This window comes from Acomys russatus, chromosome 7, assembly GCF_903995435.1.
Source record: "Acomys russatus chromosome 7, mAcoRus1.1, whole genome shotgun sequence".
Taxonomy (NCBI): domain Eukaryota; kingdom Metazoa; phylum Chordata; class Mammalia; order Rodentia; family Muridae; genus Acomys; species Acomys russatus.
Genome location: NC_067143.1, coordinates 42,622,250 through 42,648,085, shown reverse-complemented (window position 1 = coordinate 42,648,085; position 25,836 = coordinate 42,622,250). Strand labels below are relative to the sequence as shown.

Genomic DNA, 25,836 nt, shown 5'->3' with positions numbered 1-25,836 from the left:
CTTGTTGGAAGAAGTGTGTCACTGTGGGGGTGGGCTTTGGGGTCTTCTGTGCTCAAGCTCTGCCCAGTGTGGAATTCTAGTCTCCTCCTGGCTGCCTAGGGATCAAGATGTAGAGCTCTAGGCTCCACCAGCACCAAGTCTGCCTGCCCACTGCCATGCTTCCCACCATGATGATAATAGACTTAAACCTCTGAAACTGTGAGCCAGACCCAATTAAATGTTTGCCTTTATAAGAGGTGTGGTGATCATGGTATCTTACACAGCAATAAAACCCTAACTAAGGCATATATGGTGTATATACACGCAGGCAAAACACCCGTACAAAAATTAAAATAAAGTAACTTTTACAAGGACATCATAAGATATGAAGATTTGAGCAAATAGGAACCCTTATGGAACAATCCCAGGTTTAAGTTTGTAGGATTCTAAACGTGTATAATCTTTCAATTACATAGTCCTATCTCATGTATCTACTTTAGAGTTGAAAGCTCAATTTTGTGCTTAAATTTATCATGACGGATATTTAATAATTTTTATAGTTTAGATTTCCCCAATTTTCACACACAGTATTTATGAGTTCCTTGCATTTTAGCACCAGGCCTCAACTCTGTGAAAATTGGTTTGTACTACATTAGGGTTCCAAGGATGGCGGAAATGACACATGTCTTGTTTTTCTTTCCAACAGAGATGCGCATACAAATAAGTGACGCAGAGAAGCTATTTCTTGAAAAACTCAGTGAAAAGGAATATTGGGAAGAGTACAAGAACGTAGGGAGCGCACAGCACGCTCAGCTTATTGGCTCCTTACAGCAGGAGATCGATTCCGTTAAGGATAACGCAGAGAAAATGTCAGGTCAGTTGCCACAGGTAGCGCAAATTCAACAAAAGGATTAGCAGCAGGCTTTAAATTTAGTAGATGAAAAGCCAGGGTGCTCCTCGAATCACTTGTTAGCTAAACAAGACAGCCAGCTGTGATCCCTCAGAAACTAGAGACTGTGCTTGAGCTGGGTGCGGAAGTGGGGAGGGAGGGCATTGAGGACCAAGGGCCAAAGGAAAAGTTGTTATCTCTCAATGGGCAGTGTGTTCCCTGACTCAAAGCCCTGCAGATGCAGTGCCACAGGAAATGGGGAAGGGAGTCTGCTAAAGAACCTATACAGACACTCCCATGACAGGAGAGTCAGCCTTGAATGCTAATGAGCAGGAGGCCTTGGACATGAGCTTGAGACAGGATCAGTCAGATGAGTAAAGGACCATAGCACAGACTCCCATAGGCAGTGGGTGAGAAAAACCAAAGCAGAGCCATAAACAACCGGAAGATAAAATGGTGCCCACAAGCATTGGTGTGCGAGGTTTGTAGTTAACGTCTCTGAAGCGAACACCATAGATCGAACAGCTTGACAGCACAAACTTACAACCTCCCAAGCACCTTCTTATAGAGCCTCAAAATTCTCCAATGAGATTTCTGCACACCCCTGCTTCCCTCGGTTGCCTTCAACACACAAATGGTTAGTGAGTGCCGTGGCTACTGAAAGCACTGACTGAATTACAAAGGGCGGCCATGAGATTTTCACAATAGCCATTGTGCTGTGCACTGTGTGTGTGTGTGTGTGTGTGTGTGTGTGTGTGTGTGTTTAAAGAAAAAGGAATCCATAGGATGCCATATGGAGTTTACAACAAAGTAAAATGTTAATATCGCTTTTTCAGTGTTAACACAGCAATGGAGCTGGACCTTCAAGATATGTTCTGTGATCCACTTGGGGTAATTTATAGCAAAATATTACCATGTCATCCAACTCCAGGTTTTATGATCTTTTCTAGATGCTAAGAATGGAAAACTGATTGCAGCTGAAGTTCAGACTCACAGCAACTTTTTTGATGACGTATTTAAAGATTATATAATTAGCATTAACCTTTGGGGCCAGGGCCTGAATCAAAGAAGGAAACTTCATCAGCTAGACTGGACGGTTGACTACTCATGATCCTCCGTATGAAAGTGAGAAAAGGCCAGACTGTGTGGATAAGCATTTGTTGTCTAGAACAACACAGACCTGTTTCTCACTTTCCAGATGTCAAGCTAGACTAGTTCCAACCTGCTTAACTCTCTTCTGTATGCCTCACAAAATCTTACTCAGCCCCATCTTTCCTGAGCCTGTCCACCCCTGGGCCGAGTGCTCCCCTCTTACAGCTTCCACTCCCCTCTCTATCTTAGTTGCCATGAAGAGCCATTATTTGCTGCCCCAACCCAGGTTCTGAAGCCTCAGACACTGCCCACCAATGACTGGCAGTTTGCCACATTCAGTTGTCTGCAAAATATTTTTTTTCAAACTGTATTGTGTTCAGGGAAACAGTAACACAAAAATACCTAAGTGCCATTTCACTTTCAGCTGTCTTCCTCCAATAGGGGAAAGCGCTGTACAAATACAAGGTACAAAACAAAACAAAAAACAAACAAACAAACAAATACAAGGTACAGACGCAGGTGGAGTAACTCGCTTAGTTCCCTAGCTTCCTGGGTTTGGCTGCTGGAGGAGTAGACCCACCATTTCCTTCCTATCAGACTAAGATCCCAAAGTTCTGCTGTAGCTGCCTTGGTCTATGAAGAAAATGTCCCCAATTTTACAGGGTCCCACACTCCTAGACAAAGAACTTCAGGCAGCTGTTGCTGCTGGGAGAAGCAGAATGAGGAAATCTCAGGACAAAACCCTTTATTGGTTGCTCAGTGCAGGGTGGTCAGCCTTGAAACCATATACATGCCACCAACAAAAATGTACTCAGCACATTTTATTTATATATATTTGGGCGTGTGTGTGTGTGTGTGTGTGTGTGTGTGTGTGTGTGTGTGTATGTGTGTAAAACAAATACAACCAAGAAGAAAAAGGCTATCAGCTTGAGAGTCAGGGTATGAGAGGCTTTAAGGAGAAGTGGGAGGGGCTTGTGGAAAAAAAGGGAAGGGGGAAGTGATGTAATTCTTTTTCAAGTTAAAACATTAAAAACATTTTTTAAAAAGTGTATGAGGGTAAAAAGATTGTCTAGGTTTCAAAGATTCAAATTTGTTATATTTTGCTGGAAAACTTTTTTCCAGAGATAAATACTTCAGATATATATATGAAATTCCTCCCATGAAATGGAGCCCTGAATGGCAGTTAGGGTCTAGAGCAGTCTTAGTGTGGTATTTTTGATTAGTTAGAGAATATGTTAAGTAAGGCCTTATGGACCTATCCAAACATCTAGCAAACATGATTTTCAACATTGTCTGTATGAGAAAATACACCTTGACTTTTTTCCCAAAGATTTATTTATTATGTATACAGCATGCATCAGATCACATTATAGATGGTTATGAGGCACCATGTGGTTGCTGGGAGTTGAACTCAGGACCTCTGGAAGAGTAGTCAGTGCTGTTAACCACTGAGCCATCTCTCCAGCCCCTACACCTTGACTTTCAAATAATGATCTTGCATATGACATATTGAAAACACAGCTGACAGGGGTATATGTCACAGATGGTATGATTAACATCTAACTTTGACTATTGTCACATTAAACTTTTGGAGAAGTGCAGGGGCCCCTCATTGCTGACTGTATCACCTTGGCTAGACTCTGCTCAAACATTTCCTCTTATCTGAAATAGAGGGTTTGACTTTATCATGGATATCACTACCTGAAATAATTTTCTTACTTGACGTTTGGCTTCCCCTGGAGAATGCATATGGTTAGGGCAGACATCGTTATCTGGTTTAATCAGCAACATTCTCAGTGTCTTCCGCAGCATCTTCATTAAAGAGCTTGCTAACAGTTAGGGGCGTGGGGCAAACCCGCCTCCTTTCACAGCCTTGTTTCTCTTCGCTCTCTGAAGGAGACTTACACTTCCAACTTCCTTTCAAAGGAGCATTGGTTACATGATCCTTTAAGCACCTTTTGATGCTTAAAATGTTTCATCTCTGCTCTCTCACTAATGATATCTATAGGCATAAGAAAGTGTGAAAAGGGGACTGGAGAAATGGCCCAGTGGGCAAAAGTACTTGCCACACAAACCTGGGACCTGAGTTTGATCCCCGAAACTCATTTAAAAGCCTGGTGCTGTGGCCGTGCATTTGTAATCCTTGCATTCTTACTGGGAGAGAAGCTGAGACAGGAGGATTGCCTTCTGTGCATATAGTGGCGGAAACAAGAGAGCTGCTTCCAACACAAAATGAAAGGATACCGACACCCCCCCAAGAGTTACTGAGCTCCATGTGTGTGCTTTGACATGTATACCTATTCTCAAAAAAATCTTTTCTTAAAGCAAAGAAAATCCAGGAAGAATACGTTCTGGAGGTATTCTTGTCCCTCTGCCTTGTCGGTGCCTCCAACCACTTCTCTCTCCCCCACTCTGTCTTCCTTGCACAGGGACCCGCATGCCAGGAACATTAGCAATCTACTTGGGTGGTGACAGATGTACACAATGATGCTATGAAATCATAACCTGGGCGATGCAAAAGACGCTCAACCAGCACCGTTTCAAACTCTTCCTCTGGAGGGAGAACCCTTTGAAAACACAGGCATTCTTGGAGACCTTTGGCTAACTCAGACTAAGGCTTTAGCAAATTATTGGTGCCCTTCTTCTGATTAGAGGAACTGGATGTTTCAGAAGACTATATTCTTGAGAATTCGAGGGCGGGTGAGAAGTATGTAGAAAGGGGGAAGAGAGTCATAAGAAGAAAAAATTATAAACGCCATAGTTTTACCTCAGATCAACCCCACTAAGGCTGTCGTTTCTTCTTAAAGAACAATATAAAGAGATGCTGGAAGAATCTAGGAAGAGACTAATCAAAGAAACATTGGCACAACTGGACCAAAGGAAGGAATGGGCCACGCAGGTATGTGGCAATTTTCTGAAAGCAAAACTTTCCCTTCTTCGTTCATGTAGTTTATTCCTCATGGGCATGGCGGTATGTGCCTAGCACTCTGAAGGCCGAGGCAGGAGGATTATGATCTAAATAGCCAGGGCTTGTCTCAGGAAGAAAGCAGGGAGGTCAGGGTGAGCTGGGCAATAGGCACTTAGCTAGCAGATGCACAGCCTGGGATTGATTCGTAGCACTGCAAATAGAAAACACCATCAACACCACCAACTAGAATCATTACTTCATTTTCCTGCACTTCTGTTTTCTCCTGTAAAGAGCAGAGACCATTTATACTTACCTTAAAAATATAGTGTAAAAATTAAATGATATTATCTAAGTAATATCTTATCTCACAAGGAACAAGGTAAATTCCTATTTGGTTATTTTAAAAGTATCATATGGCTATAATGAAATATTAAGAATAAGTGTTTTGAGTAAAATATAATTTGTCTAAAAGATATTTCTTACATATCTAAACCTGCAAGAATACACTCTATATTTCTGTGTTTTTAAATTTTGGACCATAAAGCCAGGTATGGTGGTCACATTTCAGCACTTGAGAGTCAAAAGCAGATACATTTCTGTGAGCTCAAGGCCAGCCTGGTCTACATATCAAGTTCCAAGACAACTAAGGCTACAAAGACATAATCATGTCTCATAAAAGAAAAAAAAAAGGAGTGGGGGCTATAAATCATGTTTCAAGATAAAATTCCCAGTCACTCTGTTTTCTCATTACTTTGTTTTACACAGAATGTCTAACTCAAATACACACACACACACTGCTTCTCCTATATTCCAACTATTTTCTAATTCAGTAAAGGGAGTTCCTACTTAAAGCACACTCTTTCTTCAGAACCTTAAGCTTCTGATATTTTCAAAAGTCCTGTCAGTGGCTCAGCTTCAATGCTCATTAGATCCCCGTTGGTTCCACTGTTTTTCAGTGTCACTCTGATATCTGCCTGACATCCGCAGGTGTACAAGGACACCGGTTATATGGAAACCGATCAGTGGTTTCTCTGTTCATGCTGTTGGGTCACTTTGTGACCAAGTCTGACTACATGGTGACATCCATCATGAAGTGATCTGACCACAATTTAAATGACCTAAAATGTCTATGTGGAAATCCCATGACAAAGTAAAACAAAGCAAACTTACGTATCATGTTGTGTTCACAATCCCCAGAACTGTTCAAAGCTCTCTCCAGATTCAGCTCAGATCTCATTCGAAGGTGGCTCAGTATCACTCCATAAAGCCCACCCCGCGAGTGCTTCAGTGAGCCCTCAGCCTATTAGCTGGCTTTTGTGGCTTCCTGGGTTCTGTGCTCTGCAACCTAAACTCCATGCACAGCTCGTGTATCACTCGCGTGGTGCCTCGGTTCCACCCACAGAAACGCTAATGTAACTGCTCGGGGATAGTGTCCTGGCTCATGGATTTTCCAGTTTTCATTAGGTTCTGATATATAACTAAAGTCAAATGCTGCCCCAGTGTTAGTGAACTAAGCAACAAGCCAGCTAATCTCAGTTGTTTTGTTCAGATGATATTTTATGGGGGGAAAATAACAGCCAAAGCTAGATAGATGGTTCAGCTGCTAAAAGCACTTGTTGCTCTTATGAGTCCCAGCACCTACATGGTAATTCAAAACCATTCATAACTCCAATTCCAAGGGATTCCATGCCTCCTTAGGCACCAGACACACATGTGGTGCACATACATACACGTAGACAAAACATCTACGCACATAAAATAAATAATATAAAAATTGTTGATATTTTATGGTGGTGGAAATGCTAGTTATTGCTTATAGATGGAATATAAACATTTCTAGGAAAGGCATGTCTTCTTTTACTTTAAGAAACATGATCTAAAATTTTTTCGTTGAAAAATCTACTTTAAAAGACTTAAATCAATTTAAGTCTTAAATCTTAAATCATTCTTTTCCCAAGACAGGGTCTCTCTATGTAGCCTTGGCTGTCCTAGATTCACTTTGTAGACAAGGCTGGCCTCGAACTCACAGTGAACATGCCCGCCTGGGCCTTCCCAAGTGCTGGGATTACAGGTGTGCACTACAGCACCTGGCTAATTGCAAATCAATTTATCTTTAACATACTTTTAAATTATTTCTGTCCATGCTTACAATGTAGAATATTTTTGCTTATTTATGTATGTACAAGTTCTTGTGTGTGCACAGATGTGTGTGCACATACACAGGTGGAAGTCAGAGCCCAACCTCGGGTATTGCTCCTCAGGAGTTATCCGCTAAGCTCTCACTGGCCCGAAGCTCACTGATTAAGTTGGCCTGTGTGGCCAGTGATTCCCCAGGATCCTTCCCTTGTCTCTGTCTCACAGCACTGGGATGGCAGCACACTGCTATGTTCAGCTTTTATCCACCAGGCCATCGCACACAGGTGTCCGGCTTTTTCACTTGAGTGCTGGGATCAAACTCAGATCCCTATGCTTGTACTGCAAGCCCTTACCAAATGGGCTATTTCCCCAGCCTCTGTCTCTTTTGTTTGTCTGTTTTGCTAAGTTCTTTTAGTTTCTCTCCTCTCAAGAGGTTTCATCTTGAGTTGGAGAACTGGCTCAGTGGTTGGGTATACTTGTTGCTTTTCCAGAGGACCCAGGTTTAATTCCCAGCACCCAAACACATGACAGCTCGCAGCCATCTGTGACTTCAGTCCCAAGTTATCTGATGCCCTCTTCCAGCCTTTGTGGGCATAAAATGGATAACTCTATAAAAAAAATCTTAAAATTTTATTTTAAAAAGAGAATTTTGCCTTTTGGTAATATTAGATTTGGGAATATTGGATTTGAAACATGATATTCATATGAAATCATCTCACTAAGAAATACTGTGTAATCCACCATAAAAGTCTTGTGAGTAAGACTGTAAATATCAGGCTGGACGAGGATACGGTTCAAAGTAGAATTAAAATGAAGGTGTCGATAAGTTCTGTCCCGTCAGTGCTATCATTGTGTGTTACTTTATGACAATTCTTCCTTCATATGAGACTTTTCTTTTAGAATGCTGTAAGGTTCATTGACAGGACCAACTATCGGGAGATATGGGAGAACGACTGGCTAAAAAAAGAAGTAAGTAGAATGTATCAAAATCATTCTCCTTATTTCTTATTTTTATTTTTATTTTTGAACTGGCAATGATCTTTAATTGTACCATTGAAGTCATAGGACAAGCATGGAATTTTTAACTGACATAAGGAAATAGCCAAGTAAAGACCTAATTTTATTATTATATTGTTACTCAAAAAATGCCATAAATAATCTCAATAATAGCCATAAATAACTTGGGGGCTTAAGACATGCTGTACAGTCAAATGTGCCAAGTTTCTTTGTATCCTAAAAGCAAGCTAGTGCCTGCCTCCTGCTGGGCGCTTGGCAAAGCTAAAGGACCATTTCAACTCCTAATTTAAACTACTCGCTGGGGAAACACAGCATCCTGTGGAAACATGTTCAGCCCTTTAGACGTCTTTCCCTCCCCCTGACCTGATGTACAGGGCAGAATGGTTTGCATTACCTTATGCAAGCACATGGCCAATGTGTACTTAGACCCCATGGGGTTCTCTCTGGATCCTGGCTCCCTCCACCCTCCAGCTCTGGAGGAGGCTCTCTGCTCTTCTCCTTACACTGGTGATTCCTGATCTAATCTGCATGGTATTGTGCTGTGGGCCACAACAAACCCACAGTACAGCCATTGGCCTGTGATCAAGATGGCCTTGCAACATCTGTGTCTCTCTCCACCCTGATCTCTCACATCTATACAAGACCTCACAGGAGCTGCTGAGGCCAGGGCTGGATGGAGCTCGCTGGGTGTGGTCACGTAAGGACTGCTACAGGTATACAGTATGGCCTTTTATCCACTACACTACCGTTGTCTTGATCTGAATAATGTTTGTTATTTGGAACTGTCTTGCCTTCATCACATTGTACACGCAAGTCACTGTCTTGATATATACTCCATCCTGACTCTCATAGCCTGGAAAACCCTAACTCTGCCTTTAGGTGCAAATTTTGATGACCAGTTTCCTTGTGGATCATCTCGTAACCCTCCCAGGGCATCCTGACTACTCCTTTCCCAATGTTTTCTCACATTGCTGAATTCTTGCTAAAATACACAGAAACTGTTCATAATCTGTGTCCTTAATACCCACAACAGGATATATCCTTTTAATTATGTATCTATAGTACCTGCTTATCAAAAAGAGCTATTAAATGAATGAATGTTAAGGAATATCTATGAACATTGATATGCTTTCTCATTGAGGGGATGAGTCTCTCTCTCTCTCTCTCTCTCTCACACACACACACACACACACACACACACACACACACACATTGTGGTTTAGAAACAGTTATATTAAACTGTGAATTATATTGTGGCTCAAGATGGCAGACTGCATCTTGTTTCTCCTAAGGGGCCTCTAAAACAAAATTATAGAAATATAACAAAGAGCCCATCTACAAAGATAACAGATGTAGTAGATTAGCAGGTGAGGTTTCAATTATTTTCTGACAGACAAAACAAACAGGTGTGAAAGCAAGCTGTTGAGTGAAACTAGCAGATAACATTTGGTCCAGACGTTGTGTGTTCCGTGGGAAGTGCAAACACTCAGTCTGTTTGGGAAGCCTCAGGGAGGCTCAGCTCCGAGTCTGTGTGAGCTATAGGTGGTAGGGATGGAAGAGGAGAAGAGAAGAAGCACTTGACACTGTCCCTACCAGTAAGCATCCCTGAGACTCGGTGCCATTTCCAACACAGAGCAAAGCAGCTATCCTCCGCCTTGGGGTAGGCTCTTCCCCAAGAGCACTGAAACCGTCTGATATTCAGTATCTGACATAGATGTGAGACATTTATATGCAAACAATTACATGTTTCCAATTGTGGCATTCATGAGGCCCCAATCTAAATACCCTGCCCTCTGCTTTCTCACTCCTGCCCTGGCATGCCGTGTTTACAGACTTCAGTCTACTCTTTCATTCAGAGGAGAAACTTGGAATGAAAGCAGTCCTATTTACACAGTGATTGAAAAAAATACCACATCTGTAGAGCCTTCCTGATACGAGTAGATAACGGATTCCTAAGAACAATTTGACAAATTGAAGAGAAAAGCTAGGTGAACTAAAGAGAGTAGAAGCAAGCACTAATAAATTCTGCCCCAAATGATGCTGAAGGGAAATTCAAAAAAATTGAAAAAGGACTTTTATTAATATATTAAAAACTATGAGAGCCAGATGATTTAAAAAACAGCATCCTCCAAGACCAAAATAATCAAATATAAAATAGGATGCAGAGTGCACTCTTCCCAGGACAGGGAGAGATGCATCACCAATGCGGGAGGCACAATATCCAGGAAAGGCTAATTCTAAAAAGATAAAGAAGAAAAAATCGTCAGCGAAGCAGTGGAAGAAAATCCCCTGGTTTATGACCCGGCAAACAAAAGAAGGCAGAACATATGAGCAGCAAGCCAGCTCTGGTGTCAGTTACGAAGTTCAGGCGGAGAATGTTTTTGACCTTGGAATTCTATACTTCACTCAACTAGATTAAAGGAAAACAACAAGACAAAAAACTATTCCCAGAATTTCAAGGGCTGTGATATTTACTTCTCAATCATCCTCAGGAATTACTTAACAACACAAGCTAGTATACCGAGAAAGAGAGAAACAAGAAATGCTGGCTTCCCCCAAAACTCCAGGGAGGAAATGCTCCAGGATAATTGTGTTGCAGGCTTAAAAGGCATCCAGATTAGAAATGATGTCATTTCCAGGATCCAAACCCATGCACACATCAGCCAGCTGCAAGCCTGGTAAGCTCACCACAGGCATCTCAGATCCCTGAATTGATAACATCTGCCTCTTCCCCTGAAATTGCTTCTGGTCCCAGGCTGTGTCTGTCCCATTTAAGGACCCCACAGTTATGTAGTCACCCAACTTGGGACTTTGGAGGTCCCAAACAAATGGTTTTTTCCACTATCCAAATCCAGAAGTCCTCTCTAAGTACCACAAATCCTGTCTTCAGCCATTTCTTTGCTATTCTGCCGCTGCCCTACTCCAGACCCTCATTAACCACCACGTCCTGTCCGTAAGTAACGCCTTAACCTGGTTTTACTTCCTGTAAGCCAGATTCTTTCCCTTTCTCCTTCACACCGACTCAGAGACACCGCTCTAAAATGTAAACCGGACAGTGGCATTCTGCAGTGAGTTAGACATGTGCAAGGACACGTAGCATGTACCATGTTGACAGGTTTAGAGTTGGCATGGTTAATACTGTCTCCTACACAGGACATAGAGTCATCTAGGAGGCATAACCATAGGTATCTGTGAGGTAATTTCTAGATTGGGTTAAATGAGGTGGGAAGACCCACCCTAAATGCAGGCACCGTTTCATGGCCTAGGGTCCTAGTATGAATGAATGAAAAATAGTAAGACAAGCACAGCAGTATCCATTGCTCTCTCCTTTCTGACTATAGATACAGTGTGACCAGCTGCTTCATGCACTTGCTAGCATGCCTTCCTGGCCATGATCCCTTCCAGCCACTGTATCTTCAAACAATGAGCCAAAATAGCCCCTCCCTTTTTGAGTTGCGTTTGTCAGCTCTCACAGCAACAGGAAAGGTAACTGTTAACCATATGGGCTCTACCTAGTGGCACTAGAGTCACTAACCTCTTGCAGGGTATTTGATCCCATTGTGAACTCCCAAGATTGTGAACTGGGAAAAACCTGTTTCTAGTTGTGGTATGGGCTCAGGCTAGCACACACCTTTTATCCAAGAACTTTCTGTTTGTTGTAAACAGGTGGGGGCGGGGAGGCTCAACCCTAGCACACACCTTCAAGAGCTTTATGTAAACAAGGTTAAATTAAATTAACTCTAGGTCAAGGGGTGGAGCAAGCAACAGAGAGCGATAGGAAGTCTGGAGGATGGACAGAGAGATGCACAGGAAGTAGAAAGGAGGGGCATTGAGTTGAAGGATATTTAAAACATCGTGGAGAAGGAGAAAGGGCTTTTTCCTCCTGGGATAGCAGCTGAGTAGGAAAGTCAGCTGGGTGCTTTCTCTGCCTCTCTGAGCTAGCTAGTTTTCACCCCAGCATCTGGCTTCTGTGTCTTCAATCATAAAAATCAAACGATTGGGATTTTGTTTTAAAACAACACTGAACATCTTATTAACACTCCTGGGTGGTTCTGAGTTCTGAGTAGTAGTTTAAGCATCTTTAGTTCAATCACTCCCATTCTTTTTTTTTTTTAATTCCCCTTTACATTTAGACAAATAGCCATTCATCCTGTGTTTAAATGCTATATATGAAACAAAGCTCACTATTTTCACAAAAGGGATGTATCATTTTCACTTTTTTATGTGAGTGAGTGTTTTACCTGCATGTATGTATGTCAGTGTGTGTGTGCCTAATGCTTATAGAGAAGCCAGAAGGCAGCAGACCCCTGGGACTGGAGCTACAATGGGTTATATGCCTCCATATAGGTGCTGGGAGCTGAACTCAGGTCCTCTGGAAGAGCAACTGCTCTTAACTGCTAAGCCATCTATCTCTCCTGCCACTCCCAAACTCACTACTACTTAAGAGGCTTCAAGCCCTGTGAAGGCCTTGCTAGCACGTTAGTCACTGAGCTGCTCTAGCACACATCTTCTGCATCACCTCACGTGGGTCCTTAGTTCTAGGCCTCCATTTTGGGTTGTGTTCATGGATATCCTAAAGGCCAGCATGGCTACTGTGGGGTGTTAAATTCCTCATTCATTTCTCTCCTTGTTCCTCACTGTCTGTTCAGGAAACACTAATAGACAAGTTACTGTTTAGCTTCCCCCCTTCTCTTCCCTGTTTCCTATGTGACTAAGTAGGATATATCTAGAAAACTAGGCGACAAATTGTATACCATTTCTGTGATATTGTCAACTAGCTTTATTGTTCATGAGAGGGGCACTAAGGGATTGAGCTGCAGGCCATGTGCACACTTTGCAAGGCTTTGACCACTTAGCTGCACCTCAGCCCTTTTCCTAAAACTAGATTTAGTTTTTCCCCAGTGTTGAGATTGAGCCCAGGGCCTTGTTCACACTAGGCAAGCACTCCTGCTGCCCTGCAGCCCCAGCCCTTTTTATGTTTAGAGACGCGGCTTCCCTACATTGTCCAGGCTACCCTTGAACTTGTTCTATATAGTCCACACCTCAACCCTGTCTCAGCCTTGCCGGTGCCACCAGGGCCAGCCTGACGACAATTGTCAAGTCATATTAGTAAGAGTTCATACTATTACTCCCAAATAATCAGAATGAATTTCCTATTTTAAACAAGACTTTGAGATAGAGGTAGAAGGATCAGAAGATAAAGGTCATCCTTGGCTATAATATAGTAAGTTCAAGGTGGGCTTAGTCTTCATGAGACTTTATCAAAAAAAAATTTTTTAAGTATAAAAAAAAAAACAAAAAAAAAAAAAAAAAAAAAAAAAAAAAACAAGGTAGCACTTGGGAAGCAGAGACAGGCAGATCTCTGTAAGTTAAAGGATAGCCTGATCTATAAGTCAAGTTCCAAGACAGTCAGGGTGGCAATACAGAGAAACCTGTCTCAAAAAAACAAAAATAAACTAATTAATTAATTAATCAAGCTATCAATAATTTAAAACTCAAGGTGGGTTGGTGATAGAATGTTAGGGGTTATTTCTTTATTATAATTTTATTAAATACATCGGTATGATTTTGTTGTTGTTGTTGTTGTTTGTTTTTTTGTTTTTTGTTTTTTGAGACAGGGTTTCTCTGTATAATAGCTCAGCTGTCCTGGAATATGCTTTGTAGACCAGGCTGGCCTTGAACTCAGAGATCTACCTACTGCTGTCTCCCTAGTGCTGGGATTAAGGACGTGCACTACCACGACCAGCTGGTATGATCTTATAATAACTATTCAACTATTATTAATTTATAAGATGTCACAGATCTTAGGCTTTAAAAAAGTGACTTTAAGGAAAATATATTTGACTGATAAGAAAGGTTGTTTTGGTGCTCTGACTCTTTCTTTTGAAGCCTCAAATTCTGTTTCATTTAATTTAAAAATTTTTATTTCTTACAATTCACTGGAAATAAAAGGGAAAATGTCAAGTTTAATTGAATCACAGAGCTTAGAAATAAAGGGCAAAGCATTTTAAGGAAATTCACTGGGTTTAACTTCCCTATTACAATAAATATTCATTTTGGCATGATTAAATTTACTCAAAAATTAATGAAATCTACTTGTTATTATAAGTTCTACCACTACATTCAAACGTTGCTCAGAAACAGAATTAAGTAGATTCATTTCTTTGAGGAAGGCATACAATGGCTTGAAAAGCATTGGTAAGGACGGCACCTCTGACAATTCTCCATTTATTCTCCCTCAGCAAAAACCCAGAGCTTAGATACCCGTGTGGGGTGCAGGACATCATGGTGTGTTGCTTTGTTGTGTGTTTTCACTCAGCACATTTATTAGGAAAATGAAGACAACTGACACTTCCAAATGACTTTCACTACTTTAACACAGAGCTACAAGACAGGGGGAGACCCATAATCTCCAAGAGGCACAGGGCTCAAGTGGACTTGCAGATGAGAAGGTCAAGTGTATACTTTCATTCAGGCCCCTAGGTCCCTGGCTGAGTTAGTTAGCATTGTCTGTCCTGATCTCTAGGCTTCTTGGGTATTTAGAAAGACCTGGATTTCCACCTTTTCCTCCCTCTCATGCTCCTTACTCCAGAGGTCTAAGAGTACCTACATGACCATGAAAAGGAACTAGTTTTTATCTCTCTACTGTGTCCAAAGCCTAGAGCACTCTGAAGAGGAAGGTGGTGTTGTAAAGGTATCATAGTGCTAACTACGCTGGAAAGTGCTGGAAAACTATGAGCTGCGCCCCCACATGTGCCCCAGCCCACAGCCAGACATCTTCCAAATATTGTTCTCTGGGCACAGCCTCTGTGATGTCTTTCTCATGCTTTGAAAAGCAAACCTTTCCTTAGGGCATTCAAACTTGTAATCAACGTAATCGTCTCTGAAGATCTAAGGCCCTAAATGCCAGCGTCTGGCTTATTATAGACCTAAATGTTTGAGACAGGTAAGTACTATTTGTCTTTCTTCCCACCTCTAAGCCGCCGGCATTCTGAGCCATGACACCACAAAGGTCTCTAATTACCTGTGGCTTTGCCAATGGGCTTAGATGAGGTCTTTGGGGGAGGGGCTCACCTGTGTGTCCTATTTTGTGCTGCTTCTCTTCTTAATCCCTGCTAATTTCTCAGCCCCAGCTGACCAGCATCAGTTGTCCCAGCAAGGCAAAGGTTTCACTTCTGTGCTTCTGGTCTTGTTAGTCACAGCTGATTCTACAACCTCAGCTAACCAGAACACAGATTCTTTTTTAAATTAGAGTTTTATCCTTATTTTATCTACATTGTCTGCAATGTACATGTGTGTGAGGGTGTCAGATCCCCAGGAACTGGAGCCCACTGCAGCTGTGAGCTACCATGTGGCCATCTCGCCGGACCCTCCACCCAGAGCTCATCTTAACTCAAAATAAGCAACAGCTGTGATGGAGTCTTTACGTGGCTCCCAAACTTCCCTCTGGAATTTCACCAGCCAGGCCTCCGTCCTCCGCACTGCTGTCATTCTTACCTTCCAAGCTCCCATAGAATGGATCACCAAGCTATGAACACTCACTGTTTTTTTTTTTTCCTCCAAGTTCCAAAGCTCTTCCACAATCTTCCCCAAAACATGTCTGTCACAACAATACCCTAGTATCAAAATCCTGGTTAGGGCTAGCATTGCCTTGATGAAACACCATGGCCAAAGCAAGGTGGGGGAAGAAAGGGCTTATTCGGCTAGCACTTACAGATCACTGTCCATCACTGAAGGAAGCCAGGACAGGAACTCAAACAGGCCAGAAACTTAGAGGCACGAGCTGATGCAGAGGCCATGGAAGGGTGCTGCTTACTGGTTTGCTCCCCACGGCTTGCCCAACTTGCTTTCTTGTAGAACACAGGACCACCAGCGTAGGAATGGGGACCACGCACAATGGGCTGGACCCTCCTACACCAATCAGTAATTAAGAAAATACCATACAGGCTTGCCTGCCACCTGATCTTACAGAGGCGTTTTCTCAGTTAAAGCTCCCTCCTCTCTGATGACTCTAGCTTGTGTCGAGTTGACATAAAACCAGCCAGGACATATATCTAGCTCAGGAGCTTGCCCATGGAAGAACCCATGTATTTAATAAATGACTAATATGGATGCTTCAAGATTCCCAATTATCACCAACTCTCAGGAGCTAAAGCAGAAGCCGTTAGCTTCTTCTCCGGGCCAGAGGAGTGGATTTTTGTTTGTTCTCACTCCCTGAAAAGTTCTCCTACTTCTTCCCCATTTTTCTGTTTTTCTCACCAGCCTGCCACTCTGGATTTTATATATACTTAGTTCTAATTCTAGTGCCTCTGTTGCTTCCACGGACATCTGCTGCTGTTGACACCTGTATAATGTAGCTGTGGGTGGCAGGGAAGTCACATGGGGGCTCAACCAGGAAACTTCCTCGTGTTCTTTCCTCTGATGAGCCGCCTTTTCTCATATTTTTCTCTTTAGTCATGAAGGGTCGTTTTATGCTAACGACTTGGGCAATCTGCAGGCAGCCCCAAGGCACTGTGCCGACAGGAGAGAAGGCCTTCAGGGCTTGGTCTTTTGCTCCTGGGAGGACCCTATTCTTGGCCTGGAAGCAATTCCTCAGTCTCAGACCTGCTGCTCGATCTGCAGGAGCTTGCTGTGGGCCTGGCCTGCCTTTGGCTTATGGATGGATGTGTTCCAGCAGAGTGCTCCCGATTTTGAACACATTCCTCCAGGCTGTGACACAGGAGGGGGTCAATCTTCTTAAAGCCACAGTATCTCCTAAGCAGCAAGTCTGCTTACCTATGCCAGCTTGCCTGCCCACCCCATATGTCCTGGTGCTCTTTGGCCACCAAGCTCAGAAAAGGACAATTGAGAGGCTTACAGATGATAAGCCCATCTTTTGCCAGCTTCTGGCTCTCCCCAATGGTAGTGTTATTGGTGATTTCACTGATCTCACCGGCGTTGGTCCAGATCCTTATGCCACAGTAGAGGGTGCCAAAGGGAAGCCTGCTCTAAGGGCCAAGCATGTTCATAGCTGACAAGTTTCTTTAGACAAAAGATCCCAAACACACTTTTAAAGATTGATGGGAACTCCATCAACCAAACTGGCAAATTCTGTTCATATTTGACTCCATTTCTAAAGATTAAACTTTAAGTTTGCCCCAATCTGGCAGTTACTTGCCATCACCTTGAGGACAAGAGCCAGGTTCTTGGGCAGTACTTGCCTCTTCCTTACTTATCCAGTTGGTCCCCCACTCCTCCTACTCCCTTTAATAATTGTGCCTTTCCACACTTGGTTCCTTTTGCCCAGGAGACACTACTTGTATCTGCATTAAAAATCCCTACTCCGCTCTCAAGATCTGGGCTAACTGTCCTCTTTCCTGTCAGTTTCTCATCCTGACATCTGTGTCTCTCTCATTGCACAATAGGTGGCAATGCAGCTTCCGTTAGGAGTTTTTAGCACCTCATCTTCTGCTGTCAGCACCATTGCCCAGGAAGCTAAGAGATCCTACTGCTAAGCTAATTTTGAATCTTGATCATTTATAACATATTTTCTGGCACATAGTAAGGGTCTGGTACAACAGAATAAATGAGTTAGCAAACATTTCATAAGATGGTATTTCTCATAACTGACACCAGGCTCAAAAGAACATAAGCTTAATATAGAGGCTAGTAGAAAGGGTTTTTAGGCATGAAAAAAACAAAAAGTACTACCATATATACCATTTATTCCAGTGTGTTTTCATTGTCTTATTTATTGTCACCTTTAGAGAGATCTCCATTCACTGGCCAGTGTGCCATATTGCCGAATGAATTTTGCATTCCTGTCTCTGCTCTAGCTCACATCTAAGTTCACGCTTCTTCAGAAGGTAGAAAAGGACAACGTCTACTCTGTAGTAACTGCCTCTCATGCCTGTCAGTGACCTAGAAAACAGCCCCACTATTCCTTCGTAACCATGGCAAAGCCAGGAATAAATAATACATGATAGATCTCCCCTCTGGCAAATGTCCCTTCAGGAGTTGAGTTTACTGTAGAAGACATGACTGAATGAAGCTAGCCCATACTGACACTCCTCCTCTGCAAACAGATTGCAATTCACAGGAATGAAGTCGAAGAACTGGAAAAGTCTATTCATCAACTAGAAGAGGAAAATTTGGTGCTGATTGACCAGCTCTTTAACTGTAGACTTGTGGATCTCAAAATACCCAGGTGAGACACTCTCTGGCCATGGCAGTTAGCATTTGTTGCTTTAAGAATAACCCTGGTCTGAGGGCAAGGACAGTCAGGTGTGGTAGCACACGCCTTTAACCCCAGCACTTGGGAGGCAGAGGTAGGGGGATCTCTGTGAGTTTGAGGCCAACCTGGTCTACAGAGAGTCCAGACCAACCAAGGCTACATGGAGAAGCCCAGTCTCGAAACAAACAAACAAACAAACAAAAAACACCCTGATTAAAGTCATTTCATTTCTAGAAAGTGTTTTGTAGAGATTATACCTATGAAAAGTGGTGGCTTTTTTGTTTGTCTTGTTCGATTTTTTAAAACAATGATTTGTGTAGGTGTCACTTGTAATTCCAGTACTCAGGAGGCTAACACAAGAAAAGATTGCCATCCTGTATAGGCTACATAGTACTAAGCAGCCCGGGCTACAGAGTAATACTATGTTTGAAAAAGAAAGATTTCCTTCTTCAATGCTTTCACTAGATGGCAGTAGTCAAAAAGAAGGGAACTTCATGGCTAGAGAGATGGCCCAATGATTAAGAGCACTGGCTGCTTTCCCAAAGGACCTGGGTTCAAGTCCTATTATCCACATGGTTGACTCTCAACGGTATGTAACTCCAGTGCCAGAAGATCCAGTGCCCTCTTCTGGCCTTTGAAGGTATTGCACACACATGGTGCACATACATGCAGGCAAAGCACTCTTACATGTAAAATAAAAATAAAGAACTCAAAAACATCAACAAACAGTAGTATATGAGCCAACTCCAAATGTATAGAAACACTGTGTGCACGTGTGTTTGTTTGTTTGTTTGTTTGTTTTTGTTTTGTTTTTTTGTTTTCCCCCAGTTTTTCGAGACAGGGTTTCTCTGTGTAGCCTTGGCTGTCCTGGACTCACTTTATAGATAGATCGGCCTCAAACTCACAGTGATCCACCTGCCTCTGCCTCCCAAGTGGTGGGATTAAAGGCATGTGCCACCACACCTGGCTTTGTGCATGTGTTTTAAATAGCTTATATGTATTGTTTCTCTTCCTCTTCCCCTTCCCCACCATCTTCCTCCTCACAGTGAACCCAGGGCTTTATACATGCCAGGCAAGAGCTCTAACACTGAACATTTCACATAACATCCTCAACATTTCTTACTGATTTTTTTACTGAAAATCTACAGTAACCTAACTGATCTCATTCTCACTCTTCCTTCTGGGACTTTCCCTGCCCCCATACTCTTCCTCAGTGAACTTCTGGATCTACAAGACTCCATTCAGATTTCATCTTCTCAGGAAACCTTCCTTGTCCCCAAGGCTCATTCAAGGGGTGCTTCTTTCTGACTCCTAGAATTTTCACACTGCTCGTCTCATTAGGAGTTATCACTTTAGAATACTGTAGTGATTTATCATTTTAACAAGCCTTATGGTCCCGGAGCATGGAAAGCAGGTCTCCCTTTCCCTTCTGTCTCCATAATCTGGGAAGGAATAGTTGCTGCTGATGGTGAGCACGTGGCGTGGTATTTATTGACTGACAGGCTGTTATTTGTTCTTCTAGGAAACTGTTCCTCACTCAAGCCGCTGGGCAGCAATTGGTGCCTGAAGACACCCTTTTCAAGTTGCCAGAGTTAGACACAGGTGCGATGTCCTTGCATGACATTTTCCTCACCTTAAATCACAGTAGCCTGAGCATCTTCTACAGGCGGGCACCGCACATGCAGGAGCTCTGGAGGAGCTGACCCAGCTCAGCTCTTCTCCATCCCTCCTCCCACGCTTGTCTTGCTCTAGTCCCCTGTCTGTCAACTTGTCTCTTTCATTTCTCTGCTCTTCTCCTCCCTATGTCCCTTCATTTTCTCTCAGACGCTTTCTCCTTTCTAAGGTTTCTCCAGATAGCACAGGCTAGCCTTGCAGTCATGTTCCTCCTGCTCCAGCCCGCCAAGTACTGCCATTGCAGACACACACTGCTGTGCCTAAGTTTTAATCCCATATACTATCAAATTCATCATGTTTCATAATGAATTAAGTAGATGTTTGTCGAGAGGGATAATATGGGAACCACTTTAGGCAGCCCAAATGCCAGTATACCCCTTAGTTCCCAAGTGATTGTCGTTAGTGTCTTAGCTATAAGAAGGACAAATAACAGTTTCCTAAAATTGACCCACCTCTTACTTTTATATATTTATATTTCTCCTCCTCCTCTTCCTTCTCCTCCTCCTCCTCCTTCTACTACTACTTCCCCCTCCTCCTTTCTTTCTTTTCTTTTTGTTGTTTGAAACAAGGTTTCTCTGGATGTCCTGGAGCTCACTCTGTAGACCAGGAGGGCCTTAAACTCACAGAGATTCACCTGCTTCTGCCTTTTTAATTATTATTTTATTTGTTATTTTTTCCCATAAATTCCTTACTCTTTTCTCTAAAAACATTTTGGGTTTGGTGGTGGCAGCACTACGGACCGAACCAAGGGCTCCAGAGAGGCTTTACCATCATGGTATTGACTAAGCCATTCCTTTAGCCCAAACTTCTACATTTCTAAGTTCAGAGTTCTTTCAAATTAAAAAAAAAAAAAAATGTGACTAATGATGGCATTGTATTTTGCCATTCTGCTCACAATAGTATTTAATTATTGTAAAAATAAGGTTTTTCTACACCTGCTGTAGCTCTCAAATAATGATACCAAGACCTATTAAATTTATTAATAAGCTTTAAGTACTATAGATGGACAGATTCTCATCTCTTCTAACCCAGCTATGCTGACTTGGCCTACTTCCCAGCCATGTGCCATGTTACCTGCCATCTAGTCTCTCCCTGGCTGTTCCTGCTGCATTCAGTGTCTTCATAGCAATTCCCTCTTCTTCTTTCCTCTCCACCTGGTACACCCTAACTGGGATTGAAAGCCCCACCTCTCCTCTCCTCTCCTGCTCAGCTATTGGCTGTTCAGTTATTAGCCAATCAGAGATGATGGAGAACAATTTTTACACAACACTGAGACAAGAGAATCTTCAATCGTAATGACAAGGCCCACGTCCAGAATACTACCAGATCTCTGGTACATAAATCAGCGTCTGACTACACAGTGCACAAAACTGTCTCCCAAGAAATTATTTCTTTGCTTTACTTCCAGAGGAGAATTTGAAATTGCCCTGTGAAGCAGAGAGTGGAGACATATTGAACCTCTTGCTGGGGAGCAGCCCAGATTCCCAACTCACGAAGATAGAAAGAGAAGGCAGTGTTGCTGCAGAGAAGGAGAGCTCTGTCATCCACTACTTACTGCATGAGGATGAGCAGGATTTCAAGGTGAGAGTCACAAGAACACGGTCTGACTAGAATGTCAATTACTACAATACTGGCAGAAAGAGACATAAAATGCAAATACTGATATTTTGATTTGTAATTCCTGGTAAAATTGGTCTCTCTGGGGACACAATTTTTTTTACTCCCACTCTCATTCAGTTACCTACAAGGGTCATTTACCAAAAGAAAGGCTAAGTTATCTTATGCTACATAATAAACTACCCCTAAGCCTAGTGGTTTAAAATAATACTTTTTATTTGCTTATAGGCCTCCATTGGCTGGGATTTGAGCAATGGCTTCACCAGGTTCTTACCTGGGCAGTCACAGCCATATGTTAGCTAGGACCACCCTCATCTGATGCTTGGATTGGGGCAAATGGCCCTCAAAGTGGGGGATACTCCTGTGTCAAGCAAGATGATGATGACTATGCCTGGGCCTCAGTTTCTCTTCATGTGAGCCTCTTCAGAGGGTGCCTCGAGTGTCCCTGTAAAGAACGGTGTCCAACTTCTTTCAGGGCAAACAACCCCAGTGACAAAGGACAACAGCTCTAATGCTTGGAGTCCATGTGCTGTCACATCCACCATACTCTATTGGTTGAGCTAACAAAGTGAGAAGACTATAGCTCCTCCATCTTGATGGAAGAATATGTAAAAGCAAAAAACAAAAGACTCCAATCTGTGGGGGCAGATATATGTCAGACCATCTTTGTAAAATATATACTGCCAGTGGATGCCCAGAGTATCAAACCTATAATTTAAAAACTCTGTTTTGTATATTTCTACTCTTTCCTTTTCTGGCACTGCCCAGGCCTTAAAGGTTCTAAAAGTCTGGTAGGAGAATGAAAGGTGTAAAAAAAAGGTAGAAGAAGTGGAATAAGTCACCATATTAACTAATAACTTGCTTTAATTACCATTACACTCATATTCTTTACTAAAATAGAGTTGCCCTATGTAGCCCAGGCTAGCCTCAAATTTGAGAGATTCCTGCCAAGCTGGCCTCAGATTCATAGCTATCTACCTGCCTCTGCCTTCTGAGTGCCGGGAAGTTCCAGATTTTCTTTTTTTAAGCTTCACTGAATTTCTAATTCTGGTAGGTTTAAGAGTCCATCAAGAGCCACGCATGGTGGCGCATGCCTTTAGTCCCAGTACTTGGGAGGCAGAGGCAGGAGGATCACTGTGAGTTTGAGGCCAACCTGGTCTCCAAAGTTAGTCCAGTACAGCTAGGGCTATTACACAGAGAAACCCATCTCAAAAAAAACCAAAGGGGGGAAAAAAGAGTCCATCAAATATGGGTTAAGAACAACTTCAGTTGTATCTATTCCTTTTTACAGTATTGGGGACTGAACCCAAGGCCTCTCACATACTAGACACCCACTGATCTATATCTCTTGAGTGACTATTTAAAGACTAAAATTTGGGGGATAGCAATATGGCCCAGAGGTAATATGCTTGCTAAGTGCGTAGAAGGTGCTTGGCTTGGTTTCCAGCATTGGAAAAATAAAAGATGAGTGTTCTAGTGTTTTTGCCATTTAAATGCCCAAACACCACCACTTGTATTCTGGAATTTTGGCTCCTAGTACATCATGCTGTTACTTGGCAACTGTGGACAACAGACTACAAGCTGTATGGCACTGAGTTGATGGGAGGTATTCCTGTGAGCTTTGATGGAGGAGCTGCAGTGGCCATGGCATAGAACATGTAGATGTCCATCAACTTCGTTTTAGCTTGAAAACTGTAGACAATGGCAAGCGTTTTGAAAGACAAGACATGCCTCCTCTTTTCACTCTTTTAACTTCACCTAAACACTGAGAGCACCCAGCAACATGCCAGGTGCCTGTTATGGTTGGGAATTTCAAGAGAATGGGGGGGGGGGTGGGTTAAAGTCTCAAAGATGGGATTTCAGATACACATCCATCAACAATTACCATATAAAGAGGAACTACCCTGTTTATGATGTCCCTCACCAGCCCTTGTGTGTATCATTGCACCCAGCCCTCCATACGCACAGGGAATATTCCAGAAAGACTTGCTGTAGTGTGTGTTGAAGGAACAGAACACATGAATTATGGCTTAGTTGTCTTCCCAGAAAGGGCCTGAGCACTTGGGGCTGGCTAGATGATTATTTATAGACAATAACTACCCTGTTCCTTTTGTTGACTGACTATTCTTTGGCACCATGAGCTAAGTTTTACCTAATGACCAGCCAAAGAGCCTGTGAAAAGAATCAAAGTCCTGGACAAGTGGCTCAAGTATTACATTATCTAGTCTACTGCTAGTTTTCAATAATACAGAGAAGGCTGCTGTAGCTTTGCCCTGGTGAGTGAAGGACTATACGCGTCCAATGTTCTTCTGCAACAAAGCAGTCCACAGGGGACACGTCTCCACTAGCCAGTGCCCTAGCCACCTGACTCCCTTTGAGACCACCAGCTTTCCCTCCTGTTCACTGGGACATCTTTCTACTCTAGTCCACAGGGAATATAAACTTTAAAAGTACATTTTGACATTTTTGCAGTGGCTTTCATATTCCGTGCAAATACAGCATTCACACAATCAGCAGCGCAAGGAGCTCGGTCAGGTGACGGTCAGCCCAGGGAAGGAGCGCTTCATCTTTCAAGCTCGCTTGTTCATTACCCATCCTCCTTATGTCTTCACCACAGGATTACGTAGACTTGGGGCCACTGGCATTGAAGCTTATGAGTGTGGAGGGCAAGAAAATGCCCATTCATTTTCAAGAGAAGGAAAGTCCAGTCAAGTTTTATGAAGACATCCAGAATCCTGAAAACCATATCACACATAAGATGATGAAGACGTTTTTCTAGCCCTGGGAGCCGCGATGTGAAAACCACCTTTCTTTATAAATTCTTTGTCAATTAAAGTGTTCAAGTTGCTCACATTGCTCACATAGCAGTCCATTACCAAAGCTGGTGTTTCTAATGGTTGTAAACACCTTTAAAATCCTGGATCCGGATATTGAGCTATTGATTTACTTGTCTAGTATAAGTGACAGAAAATGTACTGCTCTAGAAGACCATGGCTTCAATTCCTTCTCATTTGAAAATTCATGCATTCATTGATGGTCCCAATATAGAGTAGTTGCTAGAAATGCTTTTAGGAAAATGTTAGAGTGTATATATTACTGTCTACTTCTGCCTCTAGGTGCTGAATTGATGACTGTAATTTAAAGCTATTCTTTAATCCTATTTATAATGTGAATTACTTTATTTGTTGTTGAGATAAAATGCCCTGACAAAAGTGATTTTCAAGAGGAGAAGTTTGGCATACATTTTGAAGGTGAAGTCCATCATGCCAGTGGGGGTGAGGGTTTAGAGTGAGAGGGTTAGGGATAAGGACTTAGGGGGTGGGGTTAAAGATGGGAGCTTAAGGGTGAGGGGTAAAGGGTTGGGGTTAGGGGTAGGGGATTAGGAATGAGGAGTTGGAGATGGGGGTTAGAGGAGTCAGAGTTGGGGCAAGAGGTGGGGTCTAGAGGTAGGAGTTGGGGTAGGGGATTAGAGGTAGGGTTTAGGGGTGGGGTTTAGAGGTGAGAGCTTATGGGTAGCTGCTCAGGGTCTGTAAACACCGACTGCAAGAGCTGGAGCTGAAGGAAGCTGGTAGCATTATATTTGCACTGAGGAAGAAGAAAATGAATGCTAAACCAGCTTCCTCTATTCTAACCTGTTGAACATCCAAGCCTCCCCGCCCCCACTAACCTAATCAAGATAATCCTTCATAATGGCCAGAGGCTGATGTCATCTAAACAGTCTCTCTTAGGTGTGCCTAGAGGCTTATCTCCTAGGTGACTCCAGATCTTCTCAAGTTGACAGCACTAACCATCACACAAGAGCAAGAAGTAATAGTAGTATGCTCACTCGTTTTAAAAAACAATATTGCACTAGCATGAAGCTCCTCCCTTCCGGAGCTACCTTAAATCTGTGGCCCTCTTATAGTGGATGCCACTTACTCTTCTGTTCCTTGTGTTGTGTAGGGACCACATGCTTTCATCAACTTCATGTGTTTTCCAGGTCACCATTCTTCTACTTTCATATAACAATACTCCTTTAGAAGTTCTAGATGCATGGCACCATTTCCACCATATTCAGATATATTTTTGCTGAGTCTAACATTATTTTCCATGGTCTCTCATGTGCACATGCTTTAGTTACAAACACACACACATATACACACACACCATTTAATGCCCACTCCACAGGCTTTTTTTCAACTCTCTAAGCCCCACCAAACCTCTCTATTAAAATGCCTATTTGTCACCCGGGTAGTGGGGGCACACGCCTTTATCCTAGCACTCAAGGCAGAAGAAGCAGGCAGATCTCTGAGTCTGAAGCCAGCCTGGTCT

At 42.7% G+C, this 25,836-nt stretch overlaps 1 protein-coding gene across 1 annotated transcript in view; it reads left to right on the top strand.

Moving 5' to 3' along the window:
- The window catches only part of Ccdc83 (coiled-coil domain containing 83), a 36,025-nt gene extending 11,588 nt beyond the window's left edge, over nucleotides 1-24,437 (top strand). Inside the window, exons 4-10 of the mRNA XM_051148908.1 lie at nucleotides 686-853; nucleotides 4,768-4,859; nucleotides 7,905-7,973; nucleotides 18,086-18,207; nucleotides 19,757-19,836; nucleotides 21,317-21,489; nucleotides 24,143-24,437. Of these exons, the coding sequence (XP_051004865.1) occupies nucleotides 686-853; nucleotides 4,768-4,859; nucleotides 7,905-7,973; nucleotides 18,086-18,207; nucleotides 19,757-19,836; nucleotides 21,317-21,489; nucleotides 24,143-24,304 (866 nt within the window). The 3' untranslated portion in view covers nucleotides 24,305-24,437. The remainder of the gene's footprint in view (nucleotides 1-685; nucleotides 854-4,767; nucleotides 4,860-7,904; nucleotides 7,974-18,085; nucleotides 18,208-19,756; nucleotides 19,837-21,316; nucleotides 21,490-24,142) is intronic.
- The last annotated feature ends 1,399 nt before the right edge of the window (nucleotides 24,438-25,836 follow it).